Source organism: Panthera pardus, unplaced genomic scaffold (assembly GCF_024362965.1).
Source record: "Panthera pardus isolate Hobbes unplaced genomic scaffold, ASM2436296v1 HiC_scaffold_16, whole genome shotgun sequence".
Taxonomy (NCBI): Eukaryota; Metazoa; Chordata; class Mammalia; order Carnivora; family Felidae; genus Panthera; species Panthera pardus.
Window position 1 is genome coordinate 71,592,696 of NW_026526721.1, and position 15,090 is coordinate 71,607,785.

At 39.7% G+C, this 15,090-nt stretch overlaps 1 protein-coding gene across 1 annotated transcript; it reads right to left on the reverse strand.

Moving 5' to 3' along the window:
* Positions 1 to 2,275: 2,275 nt before the first annotated feature.
* WDR53 (WD repeat domain 53) lies at positions 2,276 to 15,076 on the reverse strand. The gene is made up of 3 exons (XM_019448725.2): positions 14,804 to 15,076; positions 8,510 to 9,005; positions 2,276 to 2,899 (listed from the first exon to the last, which is right to left on the reverse strand). Exons 2-3 carry the CDS (start codon positions 8,987 to 8,989, stop codon positions 2,303 to 2,305), a joined length of 1,077 nt encoding a protein of 358 aa, XP_019304270.1. The 5' UTR covers positions 8,990 to 9,005; positions 14,804 to 15,076; the 3' UTR covers positions 2,276 to 2,302.
* Between the last annotated feature and the right edge of the window lie 14 nt (positions 15,077 to 15,090).

Genomic DNA, 15,090 nt, shown 5'->3' on the forward strand with positions numbered 1-15,090 from the left:
ATCTGAATAGCTGACTGGCAACTAGAGCTAAGCCATATTCAAAATGGTATCCTGATTCTCTGTAAGCCCAGACGGAGGTGCCTTCCTTTGCTTACTTTACCATTATGTTTCCTCAAACTTTCATTAACTAAAGTAACCTGGGTAGATCTCTTGCTTGCCAATTGAAAGGGTCAAACTGTAACAAAATAGCTGACCTAAGAAGGGTTTGTTTTATACATAATTTTCATACAAATATCAATAGTTAGTTGTAGATCTTTGGACTATTAGTTTAGTCTGTACTCCCCTTCTCTGAGAACTACCTCCCCAACTATGGGAGGGGGCCTTTTGGATATGTGGATACTAAATTACTATGTCATTTAGTAATGACAGTAGCCCCCTAGCCAGAGCTGACTGGATCAAAGGCAGGTGCTTAACTAAGTTGGATCAATCATATTCTCTTCAGGAGCTTAGGACACTGCTCACTTGGTTTCTGGAATTGAAATGAATCGTTGATATAGCCCTGAAAGGCTATACTTTTTGCAAGTAAAAACCATCATGTAGAGAGAAGCAGAAACAAGTGACCGTGAGAACTCAAGAAAATGCAGCTGCCTTGATTCCTTTTTTAAATTTAAACTTTAAAAAAAATTGGGGCACCTGAGTGGCTCAGTTGGTTGGGCATCCGACTTCAGCTAGGTCATGATCTGACAGTCCGAGTTTGGGCCCCGCGTCGGGCTCTGTGCTGACAGCTCAGAGCCTGGAGCCTGCTTCGGATTCTGTGTCTCCCTCTCTCTGCTCCTCTCCCACTTGTGCTCTGTCTCTCTCTTTCTCAAAAATAAATAAAACATTAAAAAAAAAATAAACTTAAAAAAAATCTTTTAATGTTAACTTATTTTTTTGAGAGACAAAGCATGAGTAGGGGAGGGGCAGAGAGAGAGAGAGACACAGAACCCAAAGCAGGCACCAGGCTCTGAGCTGTCAACACAGAGCTGATGCGGGGCTTGAACTCCCTGACTGCAAGATCAGGACCTGAGCTGAAGTCAGGCAGATGTCAGTCAGTCAGTCAGTTGGTACAAATGCTTAACTGACTGAGCCACCCAAGCGCCCTAAACTTCCTTTTAAAGCTTATTTGAGAGAGTGCGTGCGCATGTATGCATGTGATCTGGGGGTGAAGTGAGAGAGAGACAGAGGGAGAGAATCCCAAGCAGGCTCCGTCCTGTTAGCACAGAGCCTGAGGTGGGGCTCTATCTCACAAACCTCCAGATCATGACCTGAGCCGAAATCAAGAGTCGGACACTCAACAATCGACTGAGCTACCCAAGCGCTCCTTTTTAAAAAATTTTTTTTTTTATTTTATTTTTTTAAGACATAGAGACAGGGAGAGAGAGCAAGTGGGGGAGAGGGGCAGAGAGAGAATCTCAGGCAGGCTCCACACTCAGCTCAGAGCCTGAAGCCTACTTTAGATTCCATCCTCCTCTGTCTGCCCCTTCCCCACTTGTGCTCTCTCAGGAAAAAAAAAATTAAAAAAACAAAACAAAACAAAACATGCAGAGAAGACAGTGATCCGGCCATGATGAAAAGGAACTTACTCTTGACATACTATCTTGGTTTCTATTCTCTACTTCTCTCTCGTCTCTACTTTTATCTTCTGCTTAGTCAGAATTTCTGCTTATTCGTAACTTTGGCTTATCTTGGTTGTATCAGCACCACAGCCCGGATTACTGCATAATATCCTAAACTGATCTGACCCTGAAGCCCTTTTCTTAGAAACAACAGAGAGTGACTGTCAGCAAAGTCTTCTGGGCTTTATAGAGAACAAGTAAGAACAGGTTTCTTCTTCCAACTTGGTAAGGTTCCTCAAGACATCCTAGGATCGGAATTAACCAATGTCATTTGGTTACACTACACTTGGATTAGATCATATGTGGGCTTCCCTGAGGCAGGAGGCTTGACAAGACAACCAAGATCCTTTCCAGGTAAGTAATCATGTCTGCAATTTTCCTAGTTCTTTGTTATTTAATAACTCTGAGTCCGATTACTTCTCCTCCTCCAAATTTTAATGTCACTTACTACATAAAGTATTACCCAATTATCTTTTGCTCAATGTCTTATAATTTATACACTGGAAGGGTATTATTCAAAATATGACAATGGGCGTTGAGGCAGGCACTTGTTGGGATGAGCACCGGGTGTTGTATGTAAGCCAATTTAACAATAAATTATATTAAAAAATATGACAAACATTAAGAATGACAAAAATGAAGAAACAGGATTTTTTTCAACCTATAAAAAGTTCTGCTGCAGTTTTTCAAATTTTTTATTGGATTTAAAATGCTTTTAAGGGATATACAGATACACAACTAGTTTGATCAGCTACTAATATATTTTGGTATCCCTTTATTTTTGTACTCAACAGCCAGTTCACCTTTTCTCCATGTTCAACACTTAGTTTTGGTAAAATTTTGCCATGTTCTTCTTCATCTGTTACTAGAGCATGAGTATTTCTACCCTGCTTTGTATAAGCTGCTTTTTTAGTTTTCTTCCTGTGGGTATGTTTTGTAGGGCTCTTCTGTTTTTTTTCAACTTCACTGCTTACATCCCACAACATTATCTTCCCATCATTCCCTCCAGTAAGCAGCATATAGGATTCTGGCAGAAAGCAGACCTGGGATACTCCCAAAGTGTGGCCCTTAAATCCCAGTTCTTGTTCACACTTAACTCCCACCACCCTAAAGATTCGAACCTTACCATCTTCTGCACCACAGCTAAAAATATTGCCACATGATGCTACAGACACAGAGTGGGCTAAAGCAGGGTTTAAAAGCTGACCAGGTGATTGTGGGCTTTCCATCTCTTCTGTTTCATCTTCCTGCAAATTTGTAATCCAGAGTGGCCGTGCTTTCTGAAGGTTCCACAGCATCACCTTTAAATAAGAGGAAGTTATGTAGTCAAACAGAGGCCTAGCCATTTTGCTCAACTATCATGCTTATTCCACTTGTAATAAAGTCATCAAAGTAGTCTGATAATAATTAGTATGATACATTTCTAGCAATATTAAATTTTTAAAAATTCAGCTGGCACCACAATGTGCCAGTGGAAAAACTCAGACGCCAATGTAGAAAACAAGATCCTGAATAACTTGGGATTAACAAACCCATCAAACTGTAATCCACATTCTTGAGCAGTTGCATTTCTTTAAGTCACTGTACCCTCATCTCTACAAGTAAAATAGAACATTATAAAACTTATTAATTTTAGTCTATGCTGGCTGCAAGTCAGAAAGCCTGTCAACTAAATAAATGAAATCTGGATCATCACTGAAATGATTTGTATCTGGTATGCTTTCTCTTTCCTTTCATACAACCCAAAGTACCCATTTTAGAGGCTTACCTCAAGTTCCTGTCCCTCTCGGAAGGCTTTCCTAAATATTCCAGCCCACTTCTCTCTTGCCTGTATTTAGTTTCTATGCTATTAAGTAACATATACTATTAGCTTGTCAGTTTCTTGAGATTTAATTCACCTTAAACATTTTTTCGTAAATTTTAAGTAGGCTCCACGCCCAACATGGGGATTGGACTCACAACTCTGAGATCAAGAATCATGTGCTCTACCAACTAAACCAGCCAGGCATCCTGAGATTTAATTAATCTTTGCTTAATACCTGGAAAGAGCAAAAATTCCATATCCATCTGTTGATTAATTTGACATCTTGGCATATGTGGGTTTTTTTGTTGTTCCCTACCATGATTTTGGACCTACTAAATTGATTTAAATGAAATGCTAATTAAAACCTGTTTAAAACAAAAAACTTTGTGAATTGATTTTACTCTATAATCTAGTGATTCATTTTCTTCCCACAGCAACCAATTTGAAAAGGAAAATATTCTTCATACTTTCAGAGAATAGACAGCTTTATTTTACCATCTAGTATTATCCCTTAATTATTACTCACAATTTAAAATAGACACACTAGAATAAGCATGGTTCAGTCAAAAGCACAGATCTGAACTGACAAGATCACTACTGCTGATGAATATTAAGGATTTGGTTTTCTATTGAAGGTAACTGCCCTCAACTCAGCCTCTGAAAGAAGTGACCTCTAATAACACATTCTGCTTCTATCAAGAAAAGCACTGAAAACTCTTTTAGATTGGATTTATAACATTTTACTAAGTGGCCAGCAGTTGCTATTTGGCTGAAGCTAAAATATTAACAAATTAAAATAAATTAAAGTAAAATAAAGAAATACCAGAAAATATAACAAAGATGTGATATGGACATGATATGGAAACAAATCCCTAAAAAAAAAAAATCTGAACACAAGGCAAATGGCACATTCCCGAATCTGCTAACTTAACTGTCTTGGCAGGTATCCCCAAGTCTTTCTTGCACTACCGTGCATAATGCCTAGATTATATTTTCTGCCCTCTTAAGACATTAACTATACTCAAAGTATTTTCAGCAGCTTAAACATTTTTGTATTTACTGAAATCTAAATGTGTTAACAGCCATCCCAGATTCTACCAATCCAAGAATAATTTTCAAGTATTGAAGATTTCCAGACTGTTCCTTTCTGGACATTCTCTATACTACTTTACTCTTCTTAACTGCCAAAGATTCCAAGGTGTTTTACAATTTCTCAACCACCTGGTTCAAGTGGTGTCACTCAAAGCAGGAAAGCAAGAGATACTAAAAGAAAAGAACACAAGAGTCTGGGGGTTATGGTGCTACAAAATGTCAGTGGGGGGAGAAAGTGGACAACTGGCAAATGTTCAGAAGTGAATGCAATCACATCAAAGTGACCCTGCTCACAAATTCCTCCCCCTACAAAAACATTTCTTTCCACAGAAAAGATTAATTTTTAAGGGAAAAAAAAAGCCTTCCTGCCATCCTGATCCTTAAGTATTTGTACTAGTGATCCTTCAAACTCCAGAAAAAACAATAAACCTTTTGAACCATTTATTTTCAGATGTGGAAATGAGGGGCAAAAAATCAATGTGTATGCCACAGAAATATATGATGGTCTCAAATTTCCAAAGGTCTTTACAAGAGAAAACTGTATCTGAGTGGTGGCTACACATGTATTTAATGTTCTTCTTATACTTTACACATATATTATAAATATTTTGTAGTTATTTATTAAAAAATTAAGCAGTCTAGGAGCTCCTGGGTGGCTCAGTCGGTTGAGTTTCCGACACTTGATTTTGGCTTAGGTCATGATCCCAGGGTCTTGGGATCCGTGCTGTTTGCGTGGAGCCTGCTTAAGATTCTCTCTTTCCCCCTCTGCCACTCTCCCGCATTTGCACTCTCTCTAAAAAAAAATAAAAAAAATAAAAAAAAGAAAGAAAAAAAAATTAAGCAGTCTCAAATGTCTTAATAAATCAATTTGTTAAGTTCCCTGCCACTCTAAGTGTGCTTTGCCTAATTATTTAAACTGATGTAAATCAAAGGGTATAATTTTTATGATTTCTGTAATAACAAAGATAGGTACATTGAATATATCTCCTGTGTGTGGCAATAATTCAATTCCTGCCTTGAGGTAAAATGTGTTTGTTCAGAGAGAAAGAGCTCTCAAAATTAACCTTATAACAACTCCATTCCACTTTTATGCCTACAGTCTTGGACTCCTTCAGATTAGCTATTCTTAAAGTTTAGAATAACATCAGATAACCAGGTTTTAAGAAGTAAACTGTTAGATACACACCTTGAGTGGAAGTCAAATGCTTAACTGACTGAGCCACTCAGGCACTCCAAGGAAAGTAATTTCTTAAAAGTTCTGTGTGCTTACCACTGTTAAATCACAACCCAATGCAGAAATTAATCTACGGTGAATATTTAGGTCTTGGCAGTCAAATCAAATAAGCAATTACCTAAGCCTCCTTTTCACAAAATATTTAGGTTGTTCTATATTGCTCTCTAGCAGTTGCCTGCCACTAGAACTTCTCTCCCAGAACTGACGGCAAAATAAATTCTAGATGCCCATTTCTTATCTAATCTGAGAAGTATATAGGTCATTTTTGCACACCTAATTGTTTACTGCCATGCCTAGTATATTAATGAACCAGAGATTGGAAACTGGTACAGCCTAAGGTTGAAAGAATGACTAGTCAAAGAGACACTGTACAATCTGCCTACTCAACACAGATATCCACCTGGATGTGTAGGTCTTTTGTGTGTGTGGGGGGGGGGGGGGGGGGTGCGCACGCGCGCACGTGTGTGTGTGTAGGTCTTTCTGTATAACAAAAATAGGCAGATTATCACCATGAGGGTAGAAAATGTAGGTTTGTAAGGGCTTGGTCAAGACCTAGGTGTGGATAAAGAGTTTATAGGTTGTAGGGTCACTGTGCCCCTCAAATGCAGAATGATTCCCAACAGAGGAACTATAAACATTTTTGGTAAGACAATTCTTTATTGTTTAGGGACTGTCCCAGTGCTGCTGGCCATCGACTGATCCTGCCTACTAACTACCAGTAGCTTGGGGGAGGGTAATGGCAGTCATTGGGGAAAAAACAAAACCCAGCCTCGTTTATTTCTAACTTATGAGGGGGTGTAGTGGGTAGAGAAGGGAGTGGTAAAGACTGCTGGCCAAATAGGTAGAAAGATAAAGCCTTTGATGGTATTAATGGAATCACAAAGTCTTGAAAGATACTGTACACAGTAAAGAATATAGACTGGGGCACATGGGTGGCTCAGTTGATTAAGTATCCACCTCTTGATCTCAGCTTACGTCACAATCTAATGGTTCGTGGGGTCGAGCTGTGGATAGGGCTCTGTGCAGACACCGTGGAGCCTGCTTGGGATTCTCTTTCTCCCTCCCTCTCTGACCCTCCTCCACATACTTTCTTTCGCAAAATAAATAAATAAACATTAAAAAAAAGAATAAACACTTATAACTGTGCAGGACACACGTCATTAATAAACAATGATTCTTTTTCTAGAAGTCGCCTGTTTGCAAACCAAGAACCTTTTCTAACACATTGCTGATGATCTCCTGCTTGAGATCTCCTGTTTGTGATACCTCTGGTGTCACAGAAAAAAAATACAGCCTTTGGAGCCAGAGAGACTCAAGTCCGAATCTCAATTCAGGCGGCTATATGGATACTTAATTTGAACCTCAGTCTCATTTCTAAAAAAGTAACAGTAATTATCAGGGTATGAGTTGAATGAAAACTAATATGTAAAGCACTGGCAAGTAGTAAGTGCTTACCAAAGAGAAACCATGATTATTCTCACTCCAGTGATACATTTATTTTTAACTAGGCTTCATGCCCAGCATGGAGGCCAACGTGGGGCTTAAACTCACAACCCTGATATCAAGACCTGAGCTGAGATCAAGAGTTGAATTGGACACTTACCTGACTGAGCCACCCAGGCACCCCTACAAGATTTACTTTTAAGAGGAAGTACATCTGGGGCATCTGGGTGGCTCAGTTGGTTGAGCATCCGACTTCAGCTCAGGTCATGATCTCACAGTTTGTGAGTTCGAGCCCCCCGTTGGGCTCTGTGCTGACAGCTCAGAGCCTGGAGCCTCTTCAGATTCTGTGTCTCCTTCTCTCTATGCCCCTTCCCTACTCATGCTCTGTCTCTCTCTGTCTCTCAAAAATGAATAAACGTTAAAAAAAAAAAAAAATTAAGAGGAAGTACATCTGCTATGGGAAAGTTCAAGCTATCTGAAAGCTTTCTTTTATTAAACCAAACCAAAGTCTGCTTCCCCATGACTTCTATTACCACTAGCACATTCCACTTTTCCCCCTCATGAAAACTAAGAATTAAACAGTTCCATTTCCAGGGCGCATGGATGGCTGAGTCAGTTAAGTATCTGACTCTTGGTTTCAGCTCAGGTCATGATCTCACAGTTCATGGGTTAGAGCCCTGCACTGGGCTCCGTGCTGACAGTGTGGAGCCTGCTCAGGATTCTCTCCCCCCTGCCCCAGTTCATGCTCTTTCTAATAAATAGATAAATAAAAAAAATAAACAAACACTTCCATTTTACCCACATAACGGGGTTTCTTGCTATATCCACTCTTCTGACAGACTTCCTCTGAATTTGGTCTAATTTGTGATGTGATGTTCCTTTTAAAACTTACTCAAGGCAATGCTCTGATCTTGGTCACCAATATACAATAATTCAATTAATACACCACAGAATTTTAAAGTAAGAACAACAAGAGATTCTCTCTCTCTTTTCTTTTAGAAAAAATAATAGAATTTGTAGAGAGTGGGCGATAGTCTTCCTTCAGCATGCTCCTGTTTAAAAAGATGTTTAGAATCAAATATTTCAATTCTCAGGTTTTATGACTGTCTTAAGCACAGAGAAAGGAAGGCTAAAGGATAAATGATTACTTTATGAATAAAATCTACTTGGCTTTGTCAAGTTAGCATTAAACATGCAGAAATAAAGCTCATGCTTCATACACAGATAAGACACGTTAGAGAACAGAAAATGCAAAGATATATTTAGCCTGGTCAGTAATTTGATCGTTACCAAACCCATTAAAAATTACCCAAGTACTCTCTGCAAAATATTCATTACCTGCATATCCAGTCCACATGACACCAGGCTCTGAGGTCTTTGAGGCCGAAAAGCTACCGAAGAACAGATATTGGAATGTCTCTTCAGTGATCTGCTAACTTTCTTATTTTCCAAATCTAGGATTTTGATTGCTCCGGAGTCATCGGCAGAAGCCAGCAGGTTTTCAGTTTCATTCAATGAGAGACAATTGATCTCTTCTTCATTTACATGAAAATGGTCCAAAGAACCTTTGAGTGACCGGACATCCAGTAAGCTAATGGTTTCTCCATGTGAAGCATAGAGCTTAGTGGGGCAGGAGGGAGAGAATAAGACACTGGTAACATCATCAGCCCCTTGGAAGCGTTTATGTCCTAATGGAGTCCCATCTTCACCCCAAACCATAAGATCACCACCCTCTGCTCCAGAAGCGACTAGGCCTTCTTGACTTGCATTCAGGCAGAGAATAGGTGAAGAATGTCCACCAGTCCACTTGACTGCCATTATGGCCCAGAAGACACTGTGGAGAGGGGGAAAAAAACTATAATCTCTTATTTAAGAACTTGATGGGAGGAGACAAATACAATATGCAGTATTTCACTTAAATATTTAAAAAGACATCTAAAAAACCTTAATTTAAAAAAAGGACATTTGAAGATCAAGTCTACAAAAGTTTAGTTGAACACAGGATTGTGGTACACCTGGCTGGCACATGCCTAAATGGACTTTCTATGCTATCAGGGACCCAGGCAAACCTTGTCCTCTAGCATCTGATATGAGGTTCACATTAGAATAAACATCATATATTTAAATTAGTAAAAATTATTTTTAAAAGAGAGATGCTTGGGGCACCTGGATGGCTCAGTCGGTTAAGCATCCGATTCTTGATTTCAGTTTAGGTCATGATCTCATGGTTTGTGAGTTTGAGCCCCACATCCGGCTCTGTGCTGAAAGTGTGGAGCCTGCTTGGGATTCTCTCTCTCCCTTCCCCCATCTCTGCCCCTCCCCCCTCAAAACAAACAAACAAACAAACAAACAAACAAACAAACATTTAGGGGCAACTGGGTGGCTCGGTTGAGTGTCCGACTTCAGCTCAAGTCATGATCTCAGTTTGTGGGTTCAAGGCCCGCATCAGGCTCTGTACCGACAGCTCAGAGCCTTAAGCCTGCTTCAGATTTTGTGTCTCCCTCTCTCTCTCTCCCCCTCCCCCACTCTTTCTCTCTCTCTCTCAAAATAAACGTTAAAAATAATTAAAAATAAACTTAAAAAAATAAAAAATAAAAGAGAGCTGTTCAATTATCAAGTTATATCTTTTATATGAATAATGTTTTAGAGAATGAGCTCTGGAGCTAGATTCTCTGAGTTTGAATAGCTCTACTACCTATTATTAGCTGGGTGACTTTGGTCAAGTTACTGAACCTCTCTGTGATTCATTTTCCTTCTCTATAAAATGGGGGTAATAAAAATAATAGCACCATTTCACAGGATCATAGCAAAATAATATGTGTAAAGCACATATAACAGTGTCTGGTACATAATGAGGGCTCAACAAATACTACCATGATCACTTTTCCTATTTAAAAAAAAAATATTTTAATGCAATCTCTACACCCAACATGGGGCTCTAACTCATAAACCCAAGATCAAGAGTCACATGCGCCACTGACTGAACCAGCCAGGCACCCCTCACTTCTCCTATTTTTATTAGGCTGGTCAAAGTGGTATCATGTATCTACATCAATGGTCCTCAAAGTATGGCCTCCAGACCAGCAGCATCAGCATAAACTAGGAACTTAGAAATATAAATTGCCCAATACTACCCTAGAGAATCAGAAATGCTGGGGTTGGGGCCTAGCCATTTGACAATAGTTTAAAAAAAATTTTTTTTAACATTTATTCATTTTTTGAGAGACAGAGTGTGAACAGGGGAGGGACAGAGAGGGAGACACAGAATCCAAAGCAGGTTCCAGGCTCTGAGCTATCAGTACAGACCTGGAAACGGGGCTTGAACTCAAGAACTGTGAGATCATGACCTAAGCCGAAGTGGGCTTAGGTCACCCAACATGGGGCTCAAACTCACAACCCTGAGATCAAGAGTCACATGTTCTATTGACTGAGCCAGCCAGATGCCCTGTACTCATGTATTTTTAATTACTTTATCACCCACTTAACACTTAACAGCAGTACTTATGTGCGAAATTGAGATTCTTGATACACTAGGCATCCCAGATTTATATAATGAAACTGTCATATAATACCACCCTGCCTTAACTGCCTGTTGGATAAAGCAAAAAAAGGAAATCAGGGCAATTTATATAACTCTAAATGGTTAGAGAAAAGAAAGCAAACAAACCTACCGGGAGAATTTATCTAGTGAGAAATTGCCATTGCTGCTTTCATATTTTCAGATATGAAACCTGAATTTAGTCCAATAGCACAGAGATAAATTTCCTAATATTGTTCTGAAAAATGATTTAAAATAATCTGGCAATCTGCCCGAAGTTTCTATTCCTGACACAAAGCTTATTTCCTCCCATTTTTAGACACTCGCACATACACAAAATCACTAACTAGACTGCAAAAAAATCACTAATCTTTTAGTAATCAAAGTAACAGGGGGGGGGGGAAGTAACAGAAACATGGTCACATAAACAGATATAGCAATTCTCATAAAGATGACAAAATAGGAAAGACAAAAAGATTTATTTAAAAAAACATTTATTTCAGCAGAAGCACTGAATTAGTATACAGACGAAACTAAAGACTGAAGTAAATAAGTTTTAAAGGAGAGGTTTGGAGAGGAAATGACTCAGAAAGAGGTAAAGACAGGGAACTCGGGTAGTTTGATTTTTGCTGACAAGTAATGAAATAGTAGTTAAATAATTTTCTACCATAAAAAAGGCTTTTGCCACATGTTCCAGATAAACGAAGAAAAAAGTACTCTTAGCACAATTTGAAATAAATGTTATTAACGTTATTTAGGCTTAGGGACTGTCATCTGTGGTGACTGACTTATCACGTTAACATAGATAAAATGCTACCTTAAAATATGAAGTTTGTATTAACCATTGAAAAGACCAGTAGAGTTACAAATAATTTTAACTTTTTTCTTTAGAGAATTGATCAATTATTTCCTATGTTAGTTTTAATTTTTCTACAGTGAATCCACTTTAAAGTCCAGGGAAGTCTGCCCTCTACAGCTTTAGGATTTTGTGTGCATGTATGTTTTTGAATTCCTACTGGGATTTTAAGTTTTCTCTAAGGCAAGAATGAGGCAAGGTTTCTAGTACTTCTGTTTTCCCATCACATATCTACCCACAGGTGACCTAAGTAAATGCCGACTGGTGAAGTTTTAGCAGGTTTTCTGCTTAATATAATTTTTTTCTGGAAAAGACTAACTCATTAAAGACACACGTGGTTAAGCTCACCCCAAAGTGTGAGAAATTAGGCAATAAATGGATTTTGAGCTTAAAGGAACTATTACAGACAACACAGCTCCTGTAAATTTTTCCATAATGGAACCAGTAAGTGTCTATTAATCTCACAAAACCAAGGTCAGCCCTACCTTAACCTCTACGCACCAGTGTAAAATACAAATTAAACTTCTAATCTCTACATCACATGAATAATATTTACTGATCACCAAGCTAGTCAGAAATATAAAAATAAAGACCTATTATGGAGAATGTTAAGAAAAATAGTTGAAGGGCTCCTGGGTGGCTCAGTCAGCTAAGCATCCAAGTTTGGGTCAGGTCATGATCTCAGAGTCATGAGTTCAAGCCCCACATTGGGCTCTCTGTTATCAGCACAGATCCTCTGTCCCTCTCCTCTCTCTGCCCTTCCCCCGCTTCTGTGCTCTCTTTCTCTCAAAAATAAACAAACATTAAAAAAATAAAATTAAAGCAAGAAAAACTGTTGGGAAAGTCCCAGAAATGTACTATACATTGAAGCATTTCAGCTTATGCAGGGTATTGATCACGGGAGTCAACCAGAACCCCTGGGATCACTTGTTTAGTCTACAAAATTAAAATTATTTGTTCTTATTTGAAACATACCCAAAGGCCACTATCAAAAAGTATTAAACAACAGGGGTGCCTGGGTGATGCAGATGGTTGAGCACCTGACTTTTGATTTCAGCTCAGGTTATGCTATCATGGTTTGTGAATTTGAGCCCTGCATTGGGCTCTGTGCTCTCGGTGCGGGGCCTGCTTGGGATTCTCTCTCCTTCTCTCTTTGCTCCTCCCCAACTTGTGCACTCTCTCTCTCTCTCTCAAAATAAATAAATAAACTTAAAAAAAAAAAGTATTAAACAACAGATTGCTGTGGTATAAGGCAGTGGCAAAAAAATGTAATTAAATCTGAGTTAAATCAAAACAATCTTTCAGAAATGAGCTGTCAAGCCACTGTTTCTTGTTTTTCCTTACTGGGACAGCAAAGCCTACAAGAAATAGGTAGGAGCCATTACCTCCTTGTTCAGGTATCAGGGTCAACAAGCTTCTCTTCTCATAGGTAACGTCTAAAGCAATTTATCATAGCCTACTGTGCATTACTCTAATTAGATAATAGTTTCCTTTAACACCTAATGAAATCATGGAGTGGGCAAGGAAAGGTGGGGTATCTTGAGAACATTTTTAGAAAGGGTGGAAGGCGAAGACGGAAGTTCTGAACAGTCAGAAGGCAGGAGGGTACTAAATATGGGGGAGGGGCAAGGTCAGGAGGATGATTTGTAGAAAGAAAAGGACCCAGTCATAAAATCTTTTCCTACTTTGAAATTCTGCCTGGGGCACTTGCAGGGGTACTTGCCACAAAGTCAGCTCACTGACTGGGCTATATTAGCACCAGAATTATCTCATAGATCCTTCAAAGGCTCCACCTCACCTACACTGTGACAGACAGAATAAATGTCAAAGTCTTTAATAACTGAATATTTAAATACTGCTCCAGTTATATTTCCATGTGCCCACACGTCCTTTTCAAGTGTCTGTGCCTTCAAAGCTGTTGATTCTGCCTGGTTCTTTGTCCCCTTCTCAGATGGACCAAACTCTACTTATCTTTGAAGAATAAAAAAAAAAAAAAAAAAAAAAAAAAATTAAAGTGCCTTCCCAAACAAAACTCTGACCTCCTTGGGAGGGGACATCTTGTATGTCCCATAGATGAAAGTTGAAAAATGAATAATGAATAAAACTCCCTAGTCTGAGATTACACTACCATTCAAACAATATGAGGTAGTCACTATCAGTATAATAAGTATAGGTCAATTTTTTTTTCACGTTTGGGTTTTCCAAAGTTGGTCCTGATGTGGAGAAGCTGGATAGCAACCAAAATGATTGAAAGGCTGTGGCATTAGCACTAGTTAGTAAAGAATCTGGGATATTAAACTGGGAGGAAAAAAACATCTGGGAAGAAGGGACTAGCAAATAATAAACACTATTTACCAGAGAGTAGAGAAGGTAGTTGCTGTTCGTTTTTAATGGAGAATTAGAAATGTATTATACAGAGGGAACTACTGAAAAGATTTCTTACCACATAAAGGCAAGACAGTGGAGTTGACTACTAAGGGAATCTGTGAGTCCTATAATAATTACCCCAGAGTTGTTTTGATAATTATATAAAACTCGAATCAAAGACCTGGCACAATGCCTTGTTCACATGATGGTTATTATTTTCTCTCACTAAGCATTCTTTAAAGGCTGTCAGAAAACTTCTGGCCACCTAGGAAAATGCAATATAACCAAATAATGCTTAAATTCTTTCTCTTCCAAGAAGCCATCTATAATTACAGCCTCCACATCATTCTCCCTATTGGAATGTCTAATTATATAAAAACACGCTGCCTGGATCCGCCTACTAATCGGGTTAGCAGGAAAAACTGGGAAAGGCTACATTTTGTCCAAAGAAGGGAGGACTTAATCAGCAATTACTCGGCACTTTCAGGCTATCGAAACATTTGGGCGGGGGTGGGGGGAGGTGGTGCGGGGATTCAAATATGATGACCTTATTTTCCAAATACACGCTAGGACTCAGGTTCTGATAAGTGCCAGTACCAACAAAGAACAACAGGGCTTGACCAGGAGAAGACGACCTCAGACGCCGAAGGTAAAGAAAGAAGATCCAACTTAAGTAGAAGGTGGCGGAGCTAGGACTTGGCTAGCAAGGAACTGGAAATTTCATGCGTTAGAGTGAAGTCTGAAACAGGGACCTGACACAGGAAAACCTCACAGGGAAAGGGGCCCAGGAAAGCAGACGCGAGACCACTAGACCAAAAAAAGGAAAAGACACCGAAGAACAGCCACAAAGCCACAGATGCCAGCCTCATACCTGCGCTTCCCGCTTTCCTCCTCGGCGCCTCGTGATGACCTCACCTGTGGGCGCCCAATCCCATCTAGCGCTGGGCGCGGGGCGCCTCAGCCAAACAGTCACATCCGGGGCCGAGAGGAACCGCGAGCGAGCTGGGCGTGCGCCCTTGCTTCGTGCCCTCAACCAGTATGGCGGAGCCACGGGCGCGCCGCGGGGAGGCCGTGCGAGTCGGGCGGTTCCGACGCCCGCGCTGAGCCGGGGAGGAGGGGCGGGGGACGCCCGTGCGGCCGGTGCGTCTGCCCTCAGTG